At 74.9% G+C, this 2,500-nt stretch overlaps 1 protein-coding gene across 1 annotated transcript in view; it reads left to right on the top strand.

Moving 5' to 3' along the window:
• The window catches only part of cicb (capicua transcriptional repressor b), a 20,190-nt gene that overhangs the window by 689 nt on the left and 17,001 nt on the right, over window positions 1-2,500 (top strand). Inside the window, 3 exon segments of the mRNA XM_086155791.1 lie at window positions 1-936; window positions 938-2,318; window positions 2,320-2,500. The exon segment at window positions 1-936 is cut by the window's left edge and continues 170 nt beyond it; the exon segment at window positions 2,320-2,500 is cut by the window's right edge and continues 84 nt beyond it. Of these exon segments, the coding sequence (XP_086011917.1) occupies window positions 1-936; window positions 938-2,318; window positions 2,320-2,500 (2,498 nt within the window).

Below are 2,500 nucleotides of genomic sequence, written 5' to 3'. Positions count from 1 at the left end.
AGCCACCTTCAAGGCCCGCGTCCCCAAGAAGAAGTACACGTACGAGCACTTTGCTCACATTCCTACCTCCAGCCCTCCTCCGGCTCAGAAAACCCCCCGCGGGACGGACGGCGCCGCCCTCCCCCGTGGCATCGGCACCGCCGCTAGCGGCGATACCGCCGACAGCGGCGCTACGAGTCCTACTTCCTCAGGGACCAGGCCGTCGGTCCCGAGCCTGAACGGCTGCCCCCTGTCCGAGGGGGGGGGTCTCGGGGCCGCCGACTCCAGGCAGGGACCCACGCTCTGCCCCCCCGACTCTCGCTCTTCCTCCACGGACACAGCGAGCGAGCACTCGGCCGACGTAGACCTACGTCGGGAAGCCCCCCCCCTCCCGGTTCCCCCAGGAGGGCTACGGGACTCTCTTGCTGAAGGCCTGAAGAACCAGCGAGTCCTGGCTCGCCATGTGAGGGGGGCCTGGGAAGGGGGGGGGCAGAACAATGGGGAGGGTGGGGCTGAAGGGGGGGACCTCCTGTCCCCCCTCTTCAGCCCCGGGTTGGTACGGTCCGTTGGCGGTGGGGCCGTGGAAGTCCAGCTTCAGGGAGGGGGGGCCCCGGTCAAATTTCCTCTCTGCGGGGAAAGCGCGATGACGTCGGGGGGCGGGGCGGGATTCGTCTTGGACGCGCCCCCCCCCGGCACGGCCCAGGTGGCCGTGCACACCCGGGTGTGTGTGCCGTTGGGCGGCGAGGGGGGGGCGCCTCTGCTGTACCGGGAGGGGACGGTGTCCCGGGTGGACCCCCACCCCGGCGTGGCCTTCCCCTACCAGGTGCTGCTGCGGGAGGGCCCCGAGGAGGCGGGCCGGGGGGGCGCCGGGCCTCGGACGGTGTGGGTGTCCCGGAGGAGCCTGAGACTGCTGACCCCCCCCTGGGAGGCCCCGGCCGCGGAGGGGGGGGGTCGGCGGGGAGCGAGAGCGTCGGCGGGAGGAGAGGCGGTGGAGGGAGGAGATGGAGGTGGAGAAGGAGGTGTGTCGGCTCAGCGTGGGTCTGGGGGCGCTGGGGGGGGCTGTTAGCGGCCCCCCCCACCTCGTGGCGGCCCCCGTACGCGGCCCGTCTGACGGACCCGAACGGGTCCCCGCCCCTGGGGTGGCCCCGGAGATGTCCCGGCCCTCCGAGCCCGAGGCCGCCCCCGGACCCCCTCTGCGGACCGAGTCCGGGGGCCCGCCCCCCCCCCGTCTCTCCGCCCCGACGAGCCCCCGGCCGCCCTCCTGCCCGCCGGGCGCTCTCCCGGCCAACACGCCACCCCCGGCCCCCGGCCCCCCCCGCTCCAGGACCCCCCTGTCTCCGGCCCAACAGAAGTACAAGAAGGGGGACGTGGTGTGCACCCCCAGCGGCGTCCGCAAGAAGTTCAACGGCAAGCAGTGGCGGCGGCTTTGCTCCAGAGACGCCTGCAGCAAGGAGTCCCAGCGCCGCGGCTACTGCTCCCGACACCTGTCCATGAGGACCCGCGAGGCCGAGGCGGGGGCCGAGGCGGGGGCCTGCGAGCCGCGGGGCCGAGCCGGCGGGGAGCCCGAGTGGGACGAAGCGTCGGGAGACGGCGGCGGGGGGTTGTCGGGGCCCCGCCTCCTCCTCCCGCAGGACCTGACGGCACGCTTCGACCTGGACGAGTGCGAGGCGGCCTCCATGCTGGTGTCTCTGGGCAGCTCGCGCTCGGGGACGCCGTCCTTCTCCCCCGTGTCCAACCTGTCCAACCTGTCCCCCTTCTCCCCCGCCCCGTCCCCCGCCCCCTCCCCCCTGCTCGGCTTCAGGCCCGCCACCTTCTCCCCCATTGCCGCCGCCGCCCCCCCCGTCCCCCGGCCCCGGCGGCCCGGCGGCGCCCCCCCCTCCCTCCACGGCCCCCTGACCTTCTCCGTCCCCGTGAGCCCCGGCAAACGCAAGGCCGACCCCCCCGCCGCCGCCCCGCTGCCCTCCCACCACCACGACTACACCCCCCGGACGGAGGGTGAAGGGGAGGGGGGGGAGCAAGAGGAGGGCCAGGGGGAGCGGGAGCGCCACAGCCCCTTCCGGGTCCTGTCCCCTCACACCCCCACGTTTGCCCGTCTGAGGGGAGGCTCCCCCCCCCCACTGCTGGCGTCTCCGACGCCCCCCTCCCCTCTCCCCCCTGACGGAGACCCCCGCAGGCCGACCCTCAGGGACCCCCCTGTCATCGTGAGGAACCCCGAGGTCCCGCTGGCAAAGATCACAGAGTGTCCCCCCGGGGGGGACCCCAAAGATGTCGGCGTAAAGGCTTTCGAACCCCAGCCGGCCTCCGGCCTCCAAGTCCCCGTCCCCGTCAACGCGGCCCCCCCCCCCCGTCGCCAATGGCACGATCCTGCTGCGCAGCCCCGGGCAGACCCTGGTGCTGGTGACCCCCCGCCCCCCGGGCCCCCCCGCCCCTCTCCGGGCCCTGTCGGTCGCCGTTGGCCCCGGCGCGGAGGACCGAGGGGAGGGGGGGCTCCGGCAGCCGGTGCCCTGCCACCCCTCCCCCA

This window comes from Fistularia commersonii, chromosome 11 (genome assembly GCF_037954325.1).
Source record: "Fistularia commersonii isolate RoL2024-O1a breed Wild chromosome 11, RoL_Fcom_v1.0, whole genome shotgun sequence".
Classification (NCBI taxonomy): Eukaryota; Metazoa; Chordata; class Actinopteri; order Syngnathiformes; family Fistulariidae; genus Fistularia; species Fistularia commersonii.
Note: the sequence above shows the minus strand (reverse complement) of the source record. Positions and strands in the feature narration are given on the sequence as shown.